Source organism: Doryrhamphus excisus, chromosome 14 (assembly GCF_030265055.1).
Source record: "Doryrhamphus excisus isolate RoL2022-K1 chromosome 14, RoL_Dexc_1.0, whole genome shotgun sequence".
NCBI classification, from domain to species: Eukaryota; Metazoa; Chordata; class Actinopteri; order Syngnathiformes; family Syngnathidae; genus Doryrhamphus; species Doryrhamphus excisus.
In genome coordinates, this window is record NC_080479.1 from 1,024,366 (window position 1) to 1,043,629 (window position 19,264).

Consider the following 19,264-nt stretch of genomic DNA (forward strand, 5'->3'; position numbering starts at 1 on the left):
ATGCTGGGCAGCCCGTCCAACAACGGCGGCGTCAGGATGCTGGCGCCCCCGGCCCCCGGCGACGACCGGCGGGTGGAGTTCGTGGCGCTCACCGCCGTCCACACGGAGCGGAGCGAGCCGTCCACGCCGGAGCGAGGGCTGCCGTCTCACCGCACCGGGCTGCTGGGCACGCCGCTGCCGGGACCTCCGGGACCCCGGACCAACACGTCGGCCACCGGCAAACGCTTCCGAAAGTTGCAGAACTGCTTGTACAACGTCCTGGAGAGACCGAGGGGATGGGCCTTCATCTACCACGTCTTCATGTGAGTCTTCTCTTCTTCTTCTCTTCTTCTTCTCTTCTTCTTCTTGTCCACTTGCATGACATCCCAGCTTCTCAGCCTTTCATCCTCTCCATGTGAACTCCAGCCACCTCTTGTCTCACGGAGTGACTTTTACTTGCCCAGATACTTATATACCCATTTAACTAGATACTTATATACCCATATACATATATACTCATATACCCATATACTTATATACCATATATATACTTATATACCCAAATACTTATATACCATATATATACCCAAATACTTATATACCATATATATACCCATATACCTACATATATACCCATACGTATACCTATATACTTATATACCCATATAACTAGATACTCATATACCCATATACATATATACTCATATACCATATATATACTTATATACCCAGATACTTATATACCATATATATACCCATATACCTACATATATACCCATACATAAACGTATATACTCATATACCCATATATATACTCATATACCTATATACTTATATACCCATATAACTGGATACTTATATACCCATATGTATACACACTCATATATCCATATACCCGTATACTCATAGCCATATATCCATATACTCATATACCCATATACTTATATACCCATATATATATACTCTTATACCCATATACTTATATAGCCATATATATACTCATATACCCATATACTTATATACCCGTACATATACTCATATACCCATATACTTATATACCCATATAACCGGATACTTATATACCCATATATATACTCATATACCCATATACTCATATATCCATATACCCGTATATTCATATAGCTGTATACCTATATACTCATATACCCATGTATCCATTTACTCATATACCCATATACCCATATACCTATATACTTATATACCCATACATATACTCATATACCCATATACTCATATATCCATATACCCGTATACTCATATAGCCATATACTCATATACCCATGTATCCATATACTCATATACCCATATACCCATATACCTATATACTTATATACCCATATATATACCCATATATCCATATCGGCATAACCTTACAGAGTTTTGCTGCTTAAGAATTGAGGAAGTTCAAGTTTGGAATCATTTTGTTGAAGAATCATCATCATCATCATCATCATCATCATCATCATTCCAGCAGATGAAGGTTTTGATGTTTGATCATACGTACTACATAAACACTGCGTCTGCTCCATATTTTTGAATATGACAAATAACCATTTTATACGACTTATTTATTTATGAACTTATTTATTTATTAGCAAAGTTGCTGAGAGTACTTCAACTTCAACCCACAGTTTAAAATGCAGAGCCTGCTTTTGTTAGCGCACCTCTTTAGTCCAATAGTACTCAATAGTACTACACGGCTAGCACTAAAGTACACGTTCTACTATTTGACACAAATATAAATGGAATTGGATGGCTGTTTTATAGTAATATGAATACACGGGAAATTAATTGTTCAATAATGGTTAGTTGTTTAAAAAAAAAAAAAAAAAAAAAAAATATATATATATATATATATATATATATATATATATATATATATATATATATATAAAGAGTACACATCATTAGCTAGCATAGGAGTATCCAACTGGTAGCATCATTAAAACTACTTTTGTTGACTGCCAACATTTAAATGGAACTTTATTGACAAAGCACATCATGTTTGAATGCAACACTTACTATACAATACTACATCATTCTAAGTCGTGACTTAAATACGGTACTTTGACATCACTGACATCTAATATTTTGGAACTTGTTAGTATTAAGGCTACCAAACATGTTGTCCTGAAGTATGATGACATAACTGTAAAAAAAAAGTACAATATTTTAGAACTATTCAATATTAGGACCGCTAAGAGTACTAGGTCACATGACCTGATTCAAATACATATTTTGTGCTTCACAGACTGGAAGTCCTGTGTGGAAGAAACTGGGAGCGTATTATGCGTCACAATGAAAATATTTCATTGTGATTAATAGCGTTTTCTATAATTAACTTGGAATTAATTCCATTGGAAATAAGTTTTTTTTTAATCTATAATAAGTAGTGGACAATGCAGAACTACAGTGACAACTACATCACATTTTATGTACTGTAAATATCATCTATGGAAATATGGGACATTATTTCATAACAATAATAATATACTATTAATATAATATATATATATATATATATATATAGTCAGCAAGTGTATTTTTGTATGACTATTTTTCATTATTATTAGCATATTAGCTTTTAAACTCGCCCACAAACGTTCAGCAAATCCAAAATGTGAGTTAGTGTGACCTCTCACTCTGACACAAATATGTTTTTTTTTTATTACAGTGTCATCTCAAAATAATATTAGTTTATTTATGATACTGGTTTTAAATTTGTGAGTAAAAAAGCCTATTTAGGAACATTCAGAAAGGATTTTTTTTATTTTTTAAGAATTATTATTATTGCTGGAGCCTATCCCAGCTGTCTTCGGGCGAGAGGCGGGGTCCACCCTGGACTGGTGGCCAGCCAATCACAGGGCACATATAGACAAACAACCATTCACACTCACACAGAGATGGCAGAGGGTGGAATTGAACGCGGGTCTCCTCGCTGTGAGGCCTGCACCCTCACCACTCCACCGCCGTGCACCCAAAGTGCTTCACAATGAGTCACTCCTCAGTCACACACACACTAGTGGTGGTAAACTATATCTGTAGTCACAGCTGGCTGGGTTCATGTGATGGAAACATGGCTGCTAATTCGGTGGCTATGTCATGCTAGGGACCGTCAATAAATTGCTATTGCATTGAAGAGACTGCTATATTCTAAATGACAGAGTGATTTATAGGTGGGAAAAGTGGACCGGTCCCCTTTAAGTGGCCCCGAATGAGTCGTAAGTCAAGTCAAGTCGTGACTTCAATCCGGTCCAATATATTTGGACTGTTAAGTGTCCGGTCTACAAAAAGTAGTAGCACACCTGTCCTGGCCGCCGCAGACATTCTGTCCTTGATTGACATGGCATCCACTGGGAAACGGCCACGGTATTAAGCGCCTTTGACCCCCCGCCCCCCGTGAATAGGTGCCCCCGCTCGGACATGACCGCTAAGTCATGACTTAGTCTGTGAGTGAGCGACATGAAGTTGTTTGAGATGCGTGTTTTTATTATTGTCCTTGTCAATTCAAAGAACGCCGTGTCAGCCGCCCGCGCCCCCCCGCCCACACCCCCCGCCCCCAAAGTGGCCGGCAAAAGTCAAAGTTGAGTCGCGGCTTATTTTTGTAAAGCGTGTCAGTGTTCAAGCGCGTCTTTGCCAGCGGAGGACAACAGTTGTCCTCCAGCTGTGTCCCTGCATGCTCTGTGGACGCCTGTGTGTGGACGCTCCCTGCGCGTTAGGAGGAGGCGTGCCCGTGCAGCTGCCTGGACGCTGATGCCATGTTGGATTTTTTTTTCACAGGGAAATCCCACACCGTGTTTTTTTTGCCCGGTACCCTCCACCATCTTTGTTGCCTTAGAGGGCAGGTCACGTCATCCTGTGTCGGTCGGAGGGAAGCTGACTTAAAGTACATTGATCTACAGTAATTGATACCGGGGGGGGGGGGGGGGGCGTTAACCTACCTTGATCTCGCTAATTAGTACTGCTGGTGTAACGAGGTAGACTGGGGCGTACACTCCAGAAACGGGAGCACTCGGGTACAACTAGGAGTATTTCATGCTAAGTATTTCTAGCATCCTTATCACAGGACTGCTATCTATTTGTGGTGTGGGGGGTTGTACGTTAGATTAGATTACATTACATTAGAGGACAGAGACGACAGAACCAGTTAAATAGTAAAAAAAATACCAATATAAACAATAATAAACAATAATATATACACAATATAAACAACCTAAATGTATTAACAATTAACACTATTGATTAACAATTAGCACCATCATCTCATTTGCATAAAGGGCCATGACACATGCATGTCATTTTAATGGGACAAAAAGTGAGCAAAAAAAAAACATTAAAAAAAGCAAAACAAACACACTAGCACTCAAAGGTAATGAGACACTTTGTCATACAATAACACGGTAAAATGTCTCTAAACTTTTGAATGGTCAGAAGTAATGAGACACTTTGTCATCTAATAACATAGTAAAGTGTCTCCAAACTTTTGAATGATCAAAAGTAATGAGACACTTTGTCATCTAATAACATATTAAAGTGTCTCCAAACTTTTGAATGGTCAAAAGTAATGAGGCACTTTGTCCTTCAATAATATAGTAAAGCGTCTCTAAACCTTTGAGACTGTCATAGAAAAACATTGTAAAGTGTCTCCAAACTTTTGAATGATCAAAAGTAATGAGACACTTTGTCATCTAATAACATAGTAAAGCGTCTCTAAACCTTTGAATGGTCAAAAGTTTAGAGACACTTTGTCATACAAAAACATTGTAAAGTGTCTCCAAACTTTTGAATGGTCAGAAGTAATGAGACACTTTGTCATACAATAACATAGTAAAGCGTCTCTAAACTTTTGAATGGTCAGTAGTAATGAGACACTTCGTCATACAATAACATAGTAAAGCGTCTCTAAACTTTTAAATGGTCAAAACTAATGAGACACTTCGTCATACAATAACATGGTAAAGCGTGCCCAAACTTATGACTGCTAGTGTATGTGTAGAAATACATATTTTCACTTTTCAGTTGCTTCTTTTTTTTTAATGTCCCAAGCAAGACGGGGCCCCCAGTGAGTACCCTTAGATGCGCCACAGCAGCCCCCCCCATGAGTTTCGATGAGGACGATACGTGCTTTCTCGTCAGTCGCGAAACATCCCGAAACACTCGCTGGCGTTTGAGTGCTAGTGTATGCTTGATGGTTTGGATCCCTGGTCTGGTTCTGCTCTGGTAATATATATATACATCTGGCCCCCCCCGGAGCCACGAGAGCTACTTGGCTGGGGTCTCGGCGCTGGAGGGGCCGTAAAGCTGCGTGCTTCTGTCTGCTTGTTTAAGAGTTTTAAGTCCTGATGATTTAGCTTTAGCTTTTTAGCCCCCCCCCCCCCCCCCCCCCCATAAAAGCGTGGCGTGCTTCCCAAGTAGTCCCACACAGGACGGCTACCTCGGTCTCTTTAAATTGTTGCTCTATTGACTTTTTGACAGCTCGGGACCGAAACGAGTCTTCATGCGATTGTGGCGTTCCGTGTTCATCATTGGCTTCCTGGACCACATCAAAGATCCTCCGTATGACACGACCTCGCTGTAAATCATCTATTTCCGAGCGCCATCATTGACCCTCGCTCAGCCGGGGGATTGGTTTCGGTGTTTCCCCTCACCTTTGACCCCCCAAAGCCCCCCCCGCCCCCTGTCGGCCGTTTTTCCAGATGGGCAGGGCCGCATATAGCGTGTCACATGTCCCGCGGTTCCTCCCGGCGGGGTCTTGGCGACTCCGGGCTAAAATCGGAGCGCCTCCGTCGGCCGCTAGCGAGAAGCCGTGTCACGCCGCCAATATACGGACAGGAAAAGACGCCATTGGTGGGAGCGATTGATGGCTTCCAGGAGGGTGAAAATACTCCCCCCATGAATTATTCATAACCTTCATAGCATAGAAGGATTATTCATGTGGACTTTTTACTTCGCTCTTAATATGGACCAAGGTTTGATTCTGGGTCTGATTGGACACCAATACCAACATGAATTACATACATACATGCATATATATATATATATATATATATATAATACATACATACATGCATACTACTGCACAATCATAATGATAATAATAACTCATTGATCAATATCTCTACTATGCACAGCAAAATACTGTCTTTACTTCCTCTCTTTGGGTTATTAATGTGCTTGCTCTTTTTACCAAACCATCATCATAAGCATTACATTCATTCATTTATTCAAATATTATTAATCACACAATAAAAGCATGATGATAAACATGAAATTAAATGAAATCTGGATTTATTCCATTTGGATGCTTGCACTTTTATAACACACAAATAAAATAAAATAAAATAAAATAAAATAAAATAAAATAAAATAAAATAAAATAAAATAAAATAAAATAAAATAAAATAAAATAAAATAAAATAAAATAAAATAAAATAAAATAAAATAAAATAAAATAAAATAAAATAAAATAAAATAAAATAAAATAAAATAAAATAAAATAAAATAAAATAAAATAAAATAAAATAAAATAAAATAAAATAAAATAAAATTAAATTAAATTAAATTAAATTAAATTAAATTAAATTAAATTAAATTAAATTAAATTAAATTAACATATTAATAAATAATAATTAACATATTAATAAATAACAATGTAATAGTGTAATAAATGTATTACATTGAATGCTTGCACTTTAAATTAAATTAAATTAAATTAAATTAAATTAAATTAAATTAAATTAAATTAAATTAAATTAAATTAAATTAAATTAAATTAAATTAAATTAAATTAAATTAAATTAAATTAAATTAAATTAATAATGTTTATAATATAATAATAATGTATAATATGTTTGTTTTTATGGTAAACTACAATCATGACAATAAAGAAATTATAAAATTAAAATTAAACACTCCACAAAGCGGTATTTGCTAACAATATGTTTTCTATGCACAAATAAGAGTTTAGTTGGCCGCTTGCTTTTTTTCAGCAAGCCACAAACAAACACAATAATAAAAAGTCAAATAAAAATAATTTAATAATAATTTCCCCCATTTTGTGTTGTATTTCAACACTGAACCAATCAGGAAGTGGAAAGGGAACATATTAGGGAACATTTATGTCAAATGTCGTAGAATATTGACATCCTGACAAAGTGTAGGTTGGATTGGCTTTTGTGTTTTATTTGGAAAAAAAAAAATGGCTGACTATCAAAGTGTGGAGAAAGTTGAAGTAACGTCTTGAGTTTAATGGGCCAAAATGACTTCAATGAGTGAATTCTCACGTCCAAGTGGAACTTTCTGTCTTGGCTCCGCGCAGGAAAACATCCCCTGTCACCTTTTATGGCCCCCACTCCAGCAACTGTGTGTGTGTGTGTGTGTGTGTGTGTGTGTGTGTGTTTAGGAAAGCTTAAGCCTAAAGTCGCAGTATTTATAAATGTGGAGGGAGATACCCACGGCCTGGCTGCTGCTCTCCACCTCGGATTTAGCTTAGCATAACGTCTTCTGTTTTTGCTAAATGCACCACAAGCACATTTTTATTACGAAAAGAACCGCTGGAGGTTTGACGATCCTTCGTGTTTCCAGATAATGTGGCGAGATTTGTGGCTAGCTGTTTCTTTGAAAAAAAACAACAACAAAAAAACAGTCCCTCCTGCTACGTCTTCTTATTCTCTGTTTTTCCTTTTTTAAATGTTTTAATTTTTGAATCTATTCACGTCAGCAGCTTGTGTAAATTCTGCTCCATTAGGAATCCTTTATGCTTTTACCCTTCCTGGATCTCTCATTAAAGCTCTAATTGACTCCCCAACCCTCCTTCCTTCCTTCCCTCCATCCGTCCGTCCTTGCTGCCTCTCTTGTCTTCTTCACGTGTGCGACTGGTCTTTTACCAGCAGGCAAAGTAAGAGCGTCAGCTGTTGGGAGGATCAATCTTCATGTTTGTCTGCTTGCCAGAAAGAACACAATCAATCAATCAATCAATCATCCATTCCACCGCATGGAATTTCTGCCACGTTTGCTCCACAAAAACTGCTTCTTTTCTCAGCTAATTAATCTCATGAAAAATTGTTTCAGATGCCCCACCTAAAGGTCCCGTTTTATGCTTTTCAATAATATCAGTACAGTATACAATACAGTAAAATACTCGATGTCCCTTTTAACCTGTTTATGAGCACAAAACATGAGAAGGATCATCCACTGTGCAAACACCATTGCGAACTACAACAGCAAAATTAAACATATTGTTAATTTGTTTGTTTATTGTACACCAAGAGGTATTTTCTAATTAATTTTGGTGTACAAACTCAACACCTCAAGCCTCAATATTCGGCATGTGTACTAACTCATTTTTTTTCATATACATATGAAAATAAACGTGTGAAAATGTATAACCACATACATTCATCAAGGGTAAAATTGTGTCTATTCCAATCACAGTCTTGAATTAATTTTGACTTTTAAATTATGTTTTAACAATAATATGTGACCCCAGAAGCTGTTTATCAGCACCAAACCTAAAAAAAATCTGTAATTTACGGTGCCTTTGGTCTGCATACACTACTATGCAAACACCATTGCGAACTACAACAGCAAATTTAAACATATTGTTAATTTGTTTGTTTATTGTACACCAAGAGGTATTTTCTAATTAATTTTGGTGTACAAACTCGACCCCTCAAGCCTCAATATTCGGCATGTGTACTGAGTCATTTCTCTTCATATACGTATGAAAATAAACGTGTGAAAATATATAACCACATACATTTGTCAATGGTAAAATTGTGTCTATTTCAATCACAGTCTTGAATTAATTTTGACTTTTAAATTATGTTTTAACAATAATATGTGACCCCAGAAGCTGTTTATCAGCACCAAACCTAAAAAAAATCTTGAATCTTGAACAGTCTTGAATTAATTTGGACTTTTAAATTACAGTGCAAACACCATTGCGAACTACAACAGCAAAATTAAACATATTGTTAATTTGTTTGTTTATTGTACACCAAGAGGTATTTTGTAATTAATTTTGGTGTACACACTCGACCCCTCAAGCCTCAATATTCGGCATGTGTACTAAGTCATTTCTCTTCATATACGTATGAAAATAAACATGTGAAAATGTATAACCACATACATTTGTCAATGGTAAAATTGTGTCTATTCCAATGACAGTCTTGAATTAATTTGGACTTTTAAATTACAATGCAAACACCATTGCGAACTACAACAGCAAAATTAAACATATTGTTAATTTGTTTGTTTATTGTACACCAAGAGGTATTTTCTAATTAATTTTGGTGTACAAACTCAACACCTCAAGCCTCAATATTCGGCATGTGTACTAAGTCATTTTTATTCATATACGTATGAAAATAAACGTGTGAAAATATATAACCACATACATTTGTCAAGGGTAAAATTGTGTCTATTCCAATGACAGTCTTGAATTAATTTTGACTTTTAGGGGCATCAAACTTTTTCTCCCTTTTTTGCTCCACTTTGGCGAGAAGAAGTTCTCAAACACTCACTTTTGTGCCTTTTCAACGACGTCTTTCCACTTCTGATCCGCCCCTAGCCAGTCTCGTCAAACAGCAGGCTTCGCTACACGTGTTAAAATGCATCTCCGCGTAGATGCCAAACAAATGAGTTTGATTTTTATTTGTATTTTAAGACATCCCAACGGTGACGTGATTGACGGCGAAGACTTCCACCGGCATGAAGGCCACCCTGACCTGCTTCAGCAGGAACTCAGGCGGTGATTTATCCACCAGACCTTGGATTTGGCGTTTCGGGAGACGCCAAAGTTGTGTGTGGTTGCCAGGTGACCACATTGTTGTGATCTGCTCCGTTTTATTCGTCCTCCAAAGACAACAGCGGGGGTTTCATACGCGGGCGGGAAGGCGCTCGGTATTCATTTCTACTTTGGGTGCAAAAAAACGCCCGGCGGTGTCAGGACGTCCGGCGGGGAGTCGGGTTTCCCTGCGGCGACCTTGAACCTCAGTCCTGATGTCCTGTTTCACGTCTCGTCTCGACCAGGGCGGGGTGCTGACAGTAGTGCTCCTTTGTGTCACCTGATTGTCACCTCGGTGGGCCAGGAATACGAGCTAGCCTAGCTAGCTAAGCTAACCAAGCTAGCCTAGGGAGTCTATTCTGGACCCGCCCACCACTTTATTATGATCGTGTGTTAGATTCTAGTTCTTTTAGGGCTGCCAAAAGTCACTCATTCATTACACGAATCCCGTTCCATTCTGTAGTGTCGTTAAGGCATGCCCATCAGAGCGTGAGAGTGGAGCATCCCCACGCCGTCGTCACACGGAGCCTGGCGCTCTTTCCGTTCTTTCTACGATTCCCACAGCATGTACTGTAGGTATCTCATACCCACACACGGGTCCCCCCCCATCCCCCCCCCCCCCCCCCCCCGGCCCCCCATGCCCCCCCCCGCCCCCCCAAGGGACAGACTTTCACAAAACTGATTCATGTATCTGTACTGTACAGACTGAACACAAAAAATACAACAAAATGGTTGGTAGGTCCCCTCGACAGTTCCCCGTTGCACCCCCCCCCCCCCAGGGGCGGCCCGCCCCAATATTTGAGAGGTACTGCTCTAGTCTCTTCATTCTGGGAACCCCCCAGGGGTCGGGCCCGGTTCATGTTGTGGACTGTGACGGAGCTTCCTGACAGACAGTTGGCTGCCACTTTATTTTAAGACGTGTAGCAAAGCCTGGTGGGTGTCATCTAGCTGGGTCGGGTCGATGGTAGTCGTTGGAGGGTACACACAGGAAGCTGCAGGATGGCGTTCCGTCAGACACGACGCCATGTCGTGAAGATGAATTCACACTCCTGTCGCCATGTTTGTTTGTTGCCGTGACGAGGGCGTGTTGCGTTTGGCGTTGTCCCGCTCCATCGTCTCCGTTTAGCGGTGTTGTCCGTCTTTTAGCGCCGGACCCTGTTTGTCTTTGGACACGCGGGTCTGCGTCCAGCCAGGCGCGCCCCCCACGTGCACCCCCCCCCCCCCCATCAACGCTTAAAGTGTTGTTAAGATCATTTTAATTTATGGCGGCAGTCGCTATAAACAAGCCAGGAAGCGTCACCATGGTGACGCGGCTCAAACACAATCACAACGTGGGACGGTATTTATAAGGGAGGCCTGGCCTCCTGCTCGCTCGCTCTCTCTCTCTCTCCCTGTGTGTGTGTGTGTGTGTGTGTGTGTGTGTGTGTCCATTGGCGTGTGCAAACGCGTGTGCGTTCATGCATGTGTAGCTTTATAGAAAGTGGACATTGTGGGTGTAAACAATAATCAAATGTTAACGAGAGGCTATAATTACCATCTCTCTCTCTCTCGCTTACTAAAATGCTTTATTCGCACAATTCATCATCATCATCATCATCATCATCATCATCCTTGCTTCATCAGTGGATCACATATGCAAAAAATATTTTTCAAAAACCCATAAAAATATATAAATATTTGGTGCAATTAAATCTGAATTTGCTAATCAAATAATGTATTTTTATTATTATTGATGTTTAATTGCTACTATGTATTGCTATTATTATTACACAATAATAATGTATTTGTAATTATTGTCAATGTTATTATTACTACTGATCATTTTATTCAATTGAATATATATATATATATATATATATATATATTATAAATAAACAAAATAATGTTTTTGAAATTATTGTCAATGTTATTATTATTACTGATCATTTTTATTCAATTAAATATATATATATATTTAAAATAAACAATAATAAATAATGTATTTGTAATTATTGTCAATGTTATTATTATTACTGATCATTTTCATTCAATTAAATATGACCAACATTTAACTATAATAATAATAATAATTAAGTTAGTTATTATTATTATTATTATAGCATATTATAGCATATTATAGCATAATTACTATTCATATTGTTTCTAATATAATGTTATTCTGATATTTAAATATATTGTATTATAATACATGTATTTATTATTGCCTGCTTAATTAGTGTTCATTTTTATTGAATTTATTATTGAAAATATTCTAAAAATGTCTAATAATTATTATTTATTATGAATTATTATGACAGTTATTATTTTTTCACATTTAATGATGAGAATACATAAAAATTGTATTTTTTTACTATTATCACCATCATTATTATTATTTATATTGTTTTACAATATGTTATTATTATATTATATTGTTATATTTTTGTTAATATTGCTCATGGTGATGACATAATAATCTTATGATCCTTTCTTAGTGCCAAAGCGAGGTTGTACTCCATGCGACCCCCAGCTGTGAGGCCACGCTAGCATATAAGACGCCAACATGTTGCCCATAGTGGCGGCTAGGCTAGCACGAAGGTGATTGGGTGGTCATTTCAGGGCACGGGAATTACTTAGGGTAGCTTTAAGGTGGCGGTTGGGCGGGATTAGGGAGGCGGGATGAATAATTAAGCGTCTGTCCACTCTCGCTAGCGCCGCACGCTTGGCCCGGTCGTCTAATTGCTTTTAATGAGTTGAAGAGAGCGGCCGAGTGCTGAGTGGACCTCTCGGGTTCTGGCGCTGCCGGAGAGCAGCAGGAAGCAGCAGGGTGTTGCTATGCTATGCTATGCTATGCTATGCTATGCTATGCTATGCTATGCTATGCTATGCTATGCTATGCTACGCTATGCTACGCTACCAAGGTGGCATACCGGCGAGGCTAACTCATTAGCTCCTTCCTGTTTTCCACTCCGTACCGACCCCCCCACATCCGCCTTCATCTTTGGCACAGTGGATGCTTGGACGGCGGACCGGAGTGGCGCCCCCTAATGCTCGTGTTGATGTTTTGTAAAACATGCTAGCAGTTTGTACGGTTTTCCACCGCAGGCCACATGGTGAAGAACCTCTGATATTTTGTAGATATGCTAAGAACTTAAGAACACTGGATACATTTCAGGACATAAAAGGACTTTTTTTGCTATTTTTGTCCAATTTTTGCTGTTTTTTTTTTTTTAATCTTCCAAATATTTGAACTTTCTTCTTTCTTAAATAATCTCCATAAATGTTATTCTGGTCATATCTTTATTCCCATAATATTACAACATTCTCACAAAGCTAATAAAACTTTAGTTTTGTTTGTTTCTTATAATATTACAACCTTTTGTTCTGGTCTTAAGATGTGGATCAGGTCTAGGTCCAGGAAGAAAATGCCCTAAAAAAAAAAAAATGCAAAATGCCACAAGCAAATAATTACATAATAATAATTACGTATGTAATTACGTAATCATCTTTCATTTTGTACATTTCATCAAACAACTGCTACTAAAAGTCAATACTACTACACTAAATGTACTACACTAAAAGTCAATACTTGCACTATAGCTATAATTTATAGTTATTAAAAAAATTATCTAATATATGAACAATTATTTATATATTATTTATATTAATTATATTATTTACATTATTTATTACGATTTATTTATATTATTTATTATGATTTATTTATATTATTTATTATGATATATTTATATTCTTTATTATTATATATTTATATTATTATATCATTTCATCAAACAACTGTTACTAAAAGTCAATACTACTACACTAAATGTACTACACTAAAAGTCAATATTTGCACTATAGCTATAATTTATAGTTATTAAAAAAATTATATAATATATGAACAATTATTTATATATTATTCATATTAATTATTTATTTATATTATTTATTATGATGTATTTATGTTATTTATTATTATATATTTATATTATTATATAATTTCATCAAACATCTGTTACTAAAAGTCAATACTTGCACTATAGCTATAATTTATAGTTATTAAAAAATTATATAATATATGAACAATTATTTATATATTATTTATATTAATTATATTATTTATTACGATTTATTTATATTATTTATTATGATTTATTTATATTCTTTATTATTATATATTTTTATTATTATATAATTTCATCAAACATCTGTTACTAAAAGTCAATACTACTACACTAAATGTACTACACTAAAAGTCAATACTTGCACGATAGCTATAATTTATAGTTATTTAAAAAATTATATAATATATGAACAATTATTTATATTAATTATATTATTTATTTATGTTATTTATTATGATTTATGTATATTATTTATTATAATATATTTATATTATTATTATGGTTTATTTATATTATTATGATTTATTTATATTATTCATTATAATATATTTATATTATTTTTATGATTTATTTATATTATTCATTATAATATATTTATATTATTTTTATGATTTATTTATATTATTTATTATAATATATTTATATTATTATATAATATATAACCAATTAATATTTATATTATTCATCATAATATATTTATATTATTATATAATATATCACCAATTAATATTTATATTATTTATTATAATATATTTATATGCTTATATAATATATAAACAATTTCTAATATTTTTCTTCAATTTCCAACTTCTTCTCATTGATCACGACATGACTTTTATTGTTGTATCTTTACTTCCTGTGGCCTGTGTGCTGAACGCTGCACGCCGCCTGACTGCCCCCCCCCCCGTTCCCCCCCCTTGTGTGATGCCGACATGACGGGCCTGGTGAAATGTCAGCGGGGAGGGGGGGGGGGTGTAAATGGGGGGTTGGGGGGGCTGGTGCGTCCACTAAAAGGCTTTTGGTGGGCTTGCGAGCTAATTGGCTATCCTGCCACCAACAATACGGCCGCTAAATGTCAGCGCTCTCTCAGCACTCGGCCCCACGCGGGGGCCCGGCTCTTCACTGACGCCCGCCCCACAAAGAGCATCCCAGTGTGTGCGTGTGCATGCGAGTGTGTGTCTAATGACCAGCTTTACGATGGACGCTCTATTTCCAGCCTTGCTGACGACGCTGTATCATCGCTTTATTATTTTTACGCTGATTTACGCAAACAGCGCGGCCGGGATGTTCTTTTCCAACCTGCTGTTGGCGCCATTGTATGGAATTACGCCAGATCCCGACTTGGCTTTTCCCATTTTGTTCCCCAAACAAATCATCTTCTGCTGGATGGCGGACTTCATAAACGGCGTGGAATTTCGTAAAAACCCAGATGATGTTTCACACACGTCTCTGTGTGGAGTTTGCATGTTCTCCCGTGCATGCGTGGGTTTTCTCCGGATATTCCGGTTTCCACATTCCCACATTCCAAAAACATGCTAGGTTAATTAGCCACTCCAAATTGTCCATAGGTATGAATGTGAGTGTGAATGGTTGTTTGTCTATATGTGCCCTGTGATTGGCTGGCCACCAGTCCAGGGTGTACCCCGCCTCTCGCCCCAAGACAGCTGGGATAGGCTCCAGCACCCTCTGCGACCCTCAAGACGATAAGGGGTATAGAAAATGAATGGATGGATGTTTCAATTAACCGAGGAATTGGTTCAGTCCTGGCTGCACGGCGGTCAAGTGGTTAGCACGCAGACCTCACAGCTAGGAGACCCGAGTTCAATCCCACCCCGCCTCTTGCCCAAAAACAGCTGGGATAGGCTCCAGCACCCCCGACCCTCGTGAGGATAAGTGGTATAGAAAATGGAAATAACTCACATTATTAAATATTTGGAATATTTGGCATACAGAGATGACCCAATGTCTCATTTTTATGACACGGTGGAGTGTTCAATCATAGACCTGGGAAGACCAGGGTTCGATTCCCTGGGATCAAGGCTTAATTGGCGACTCCAAATTGTCCGTAGGTATGAATGTGAGTGTGAATGGTTGTTTGTCTATATGTGCCCTGTGATTGGCTGGCCACCAGTCCAGGGTGTACCCCGCCTCTCGCCCCAAGACAGCTGGGATAGGCTCCAGCACCCCCGACCCTTGTGAGGATAAGCGGTATAGAAAATTCAGTCCTAAATGGAAATAACTCACATTATTAAATATTTGGAATATTTGGCGTACAGAGACGACCCAATGTCTCATTTTTCTGGCACGGTGGACGAGTGTTTAGCATATAGGCCACACAATCATGAGATCTGGGAAGACCAGGGTTCGATTCCCTGGGATTAAGGCTTAATTGGCGACTCCAAATTGCCCATAGGTATGAATGTGAGTGTGAATGGTTGTTTGTCTATATGTGCCCTGTGATTGGCTGGCCACCAGTCCAGGGTGTACCCCGCCTCGAGCCCCAAGACAGCTGGGATAGGCTCCAGCACCCCCTTGCGACCCTTGTGAGGATAAGCGGCATAGAAAGTGGATGGATGGAAGTTGAAATATTCAATAAAAAATACATGATTTTTCCAATGTTTTAATGTCATAAGAATCAAACAAAACATTGTAATTTTTATAAATATTATGGCAATAAAGCCATCAAATTATGAGAAGAAAATAGTACATTGAAAAAGAAGAAAGTTGAAATAGGTGGAGAATTAAAAAAAAAACAGCATAAATTGAAGAAATTAATGTAATTTTACAACAAAACACTCCAAATCTTACGAGAAAAATACTCACAATTTACAAGAATGTAGTCGTAATATTAGGAGGAAAATTAATGTCATATTAGCCGCATAGAGTTTAAATATTAACACTAAAATGTTATTTTTTAATGTATTTGAAACAAACAAACAAACAAAAAGTTGTCATTTTGAAAAAATATGTTGTGGAAAATATTTGTAAAAATAAAAAAAAAAACAGCAAAAATGGGGGAAAGCGGAGACTACACTAAAATGTTATTTTTTTTAATGTAATTGAAACAAACAAACAAAAAGTTGTAATTTTGGAAATGAATGAATGAATTAATGCTCTCGACGATTTGCTTTAAGGTTGTTTTGTTTTGCGGTGTGAGAAATTTCAAGCCAATTGTACCTATGGAGTCTGATAACAGTTCCACCCTGTGACATATAAATAGGAATAACAAGCCAGAATATACATTTTGACACATTTTGGCCTTTTTTTTTGGAATGTATGATGCTAGCATGTCGTGATGCAAAGTGCCAGAGTTGCACCTTCTGTGACCGCCAACACTCACTGTGTAACTAAATAATTGATCCCCTCAATGCTAGCAGAGCCGGCGGAGGAAAGTAAATACTTGTGTGTTTGTTTTTGTCACGTCAGCTAACAAAACAACCCCCCCCCCCCCCACCCGCCCCCCCCTCCCAACCAACTCCTGTTTCCGTTCTTTCGGTCATCCCGGGGAGGGCGCCAGCACTTGAGCCAGTGAATAGTCAGCATTTTTTTTTCTTTTTTGAAAAAGCACTTAACATCTCATATTATTTTTGTTTGTGTGTGTGTTTCTCCTTATCTGGAAAACAGAGCACAGAGGCACCACTTCATTAGGTACACCTCAGTTCAAATACTGATAAAAACTGTAATATTAAAATAATGCACCTTTTGTTATATTATTGTAAAAAAATATATGTAAAATCAAGCATGGTTGTCATTTAATTTTTTTTAAATAATATTTTCTATACATATAGTTTTGGTTGGGTGGAAAGTGCAAGTTAGTGCAAGAAGTTATGTCTACCTAATGAAATGCTTGGCTGCCATCTTTGTTAGCTTAGTTAGTTAGTTAGTTAGCATTATGCCAGGATACAGTGTTGTAAAAAAGTTGGAAAGGGACACACAAAGTGACACTGGTACGTACATATTTTTGCATACACATCGTTATCGTTGTTGGTGTATTTGTTTGAGCATATATGTATTTTAACACTAAAATGTATTTATATGTCCACGCTGGTCAATTTAGTGTCGTTTAACGCACGAAACGCTACAATACTATACTGATACTACAAGTTCCAGAATGCATTGCGACAGCTGCTACGCCTCGCAGTCCAGCTAGCTAGTCTAGCGCGTTTCTAATTCTGTTAACTTTAAGTGTTAGTTTTCTGACTCGAATCATGATGGTGTATGATTGTGCTGATGTGAAATAAATGTTACCAAGTTGGGTTTTTTTTGCCCAAATTGTGTTGGTAGTTCGCTATCAAGTTCGCTAGCAAGTTCGCTAACTAGCGCTAGCTTCCTTGGCTAATCCCAGTGTGGGGGAGTACGGCAGCCCGGGAGGGTCTAAATATATATTGATTGAAATTATGGTTAAATGTTGAATTTTAAACGTGTTATAGTATTTTCTTGGTTCTCGATCTGTGCCGTACAGTCTCAAATTGAAACCAAAACCTGGAAAATGCAACAAAATGGAGAGCAGTGACGCATACAAGTATATTCAAGTTTCATATTTGAATTTTCATATTCAAATTGCATGTTCAGTAGGATAGATTCTGTGTATGTATGTTGGCCCTGCACCATTTGAGAAGCGCAGTTTGTGTGTTTAGTGTTTAATTTAAGCACAGTGTGGCTACAGTGTGGCTATGTGTGTGTTTTCTATAGTTAAAGCATTGTTTTGCTAGTAGTTTGTTAGTAGATCCCTGCAATATGCTGTGTTTACAATCACAAAACACTCCCTCAAATCGTGAAAAAACATAAAAAAATGCCTGTTTTCGATACTCAAAACCTCATAATAGCTACGCATTTCACAGTTATTAAGCACATTTCACCTCTAATGCTCCAAACCCGACCCCCCCCCCCCCCGCCATTTTTATGTGTTGTGTGCCGCCTCTTCATCACACGGTGATGATTCAATCAAAGGACGTTAACGCTGCAACACTGCAGTGTAATTGATGTTTACTCAGCGCTGATAAAACCTTGTTATCTCACTTCCATATTTTTACCGTGTAATGTGAGACCCCCCCCCCCCCCACAACCCCCAACACCTCCACCACCTCCTCCTCCTCCTTGCAGTTATGTATGCTTACAGGAAAATGGCGGTAAAAGCCCTCTCCTTTCTACCGCCCCAGAGCTCAGACCCGCTTGCTTAATGGACGCTGCTCGTATTAACAAGAATAACATAACAAATAACATCACTACTGCTAATGTTAGCTATAATGATGTTAGAAATAATAGCACCGGTGCTAATATTAACAACAAGGACGTTAATAAAGTTAAGCAAAGTAAAAAAAAAAAATGTCCTTGTCAGCATCTTTGCAGAAGTGGATGATGCAGACGCGGCGACGGGCGCGTCCCGGCTGCACGCATTGGTCCATGCATCGATTAACATCGTCACGTATTGATTGGAGAAAGCTGACTTGATGTCTTAGCGGGAATTCCCACATCACTTAACGCTCCATACCGGCTCATAGCTTCCACCGGGGACTCCCCAGCCGACTTGTAAACGTCAAACTTGTAAACACTAAGATTCTTTGTTTGTTGTTTTTCCACGGAATGTTGC

The 19,264-nt window shown here is 37.7% G+C and overlaps 1 protein-coding gene across 1 annotated transcript in view; it reads left to right on the plus strand.

The window, feature by feature from the left end:
* LOC131102098 (potassium voltage-gated channel subfamily KQT member 4-like) overlaps positions 1-19,264 on the plus strand; it is a 47,470-nt gene continuing 28,206 nt past the window's right edge. The window contains exon 1 of the mRNA XM_058047588.1: positions 1-302. Within this exon, the coding sequence (XP_057903571.1) occupies positions 1-302 (302 nt within the window). The remainder of the gene's footprint in view (positions 303-19,264) is intronic.